The 1,164-nt window shown below is 36.0% G+C and overlaps 1 protein-coding gene across 1 annotated transcript; it reads left to right on the top strand.

Annotated features, from left to right (window-relative positions):
- Positions 1 to 939, top strand: LOC107780211 (uncharacterized). Its single transcript, XM_075218255.1, has one exon. The coding sequence runs from the start codon at positions 1 to 3 to the stop codon at positions 937 to 939; it is 939 nt and encodes a 312-aa protein (XP_075074356.1).
- The last annotated feature ends 225 nt before the right edge of the window (positions 940 to 1,164 follow it).

The following is a 1,164-nucleotide window of genomic DNA, read 5'->3' as shown; positions in this document are numbered from 1 at the left end:
ATGGGCTCACTTCTTTATCTATACTTGATATTAGTTTCATTGGCATTCACCGCGGCTCTTTCAAGTCAAGGACAAGGCATAAAATCAGCTCGACTTCTTGATCTAGTCCTCAGAGACTACACGTTTCGATCTTACAACAAAAACAACTTTAGAACAGCAAAATTGTACGCCATACATTTACCAGCCAACCTCACAGGGATCAGAGTCGACTCAGTTAGATATCGATGTGGCAGTTTAACAAGATATGGTGCCAAAATCAAAGAATTCAAATTACCTATTGGGGTAAGTATCCAACATTGTGTTGAAAGAGTTCTCATACTTAGACAAAATCTTGGATCCAATTGGTCTTCTATATACTATGACAATTATGAATTATCAGGTTATCAACTCATTTCACCTGTTTTAGGCCTATTAGCATACAATGCTGGTGATGATATGGTAACATCTACAACCCCTTTTGAACTTATAATTCAATCTGATAAAATTCCAATCACAATTGATTTTAGCAACACAACAAAGCTAGTAAATGATACTAGTAAATCAGGGATTATACCATTATGTGCTAGCTTTGAGCGCGACGGAAAGGTGACACTAACAAAACAAGTGTCACAAAATGTTTGTACTGCTAAAAAACAAGGACATTTTGGTTTGGTTATTGAGTCACCTCTAATGCCATTGAAAAATAAAAGGGCAAGTAATTGGAAATTAGCCATTGGGAGCGCGATTGGAGCTGCGTTGGGCGCGTTCCTTTTAGGTTTACTACTGATTGCAATATTTGTGAAGGTGAAGAAGAAAGCAAGAATGGAGGAATTGGTTAGAAGAGCATATGAAGAAGAAGCTTTACAAGTTTCTATGGTTGGACATGTGAGAGCTCCAACTGCAGCTGGTACAAGAACTGTTCCAACTATTGAACATGACTATAATCTTCATAATATTTGAATTTAATTTTTAGATTTAATTCTTTTTGTAAGCTGAACATCTTTTTGAAGTTTTTTGTACTGATACAATTGTGCTTAGGCCAAGGAAGATATAGTTAAATGCTGACCATTAATTTGTTCTCTCTGCTCTATAAATGAGACTTCTTTCCTTTTCCTATTCTTTTCCCTATGTTCTAATTTTTTTTTCCACATTAGAGATTCAGAAAAGTCCCCTGGTATGTGCCCA

Source organism: Nicotiana tabacum, chromosome 1 (assembly GCF_000715075.1).
Source record: "Nicotiana tabacum cultivar K326 chromosome 1, ASM71507v2, whole genome shotgun sequence".
In the NCBI taxonomy this organism is placed as follows: Eukaryota; Viridiplantae; Streptophyta; class Magnoliopsida; order Solanales; family Solanaceae; genus Nicotiana; species Nicotiana tabacum.
Note: the sequence above shows the minus strand (reverse complement) of the source record. Positions and strands in the feature narration are given on the sequence as shown.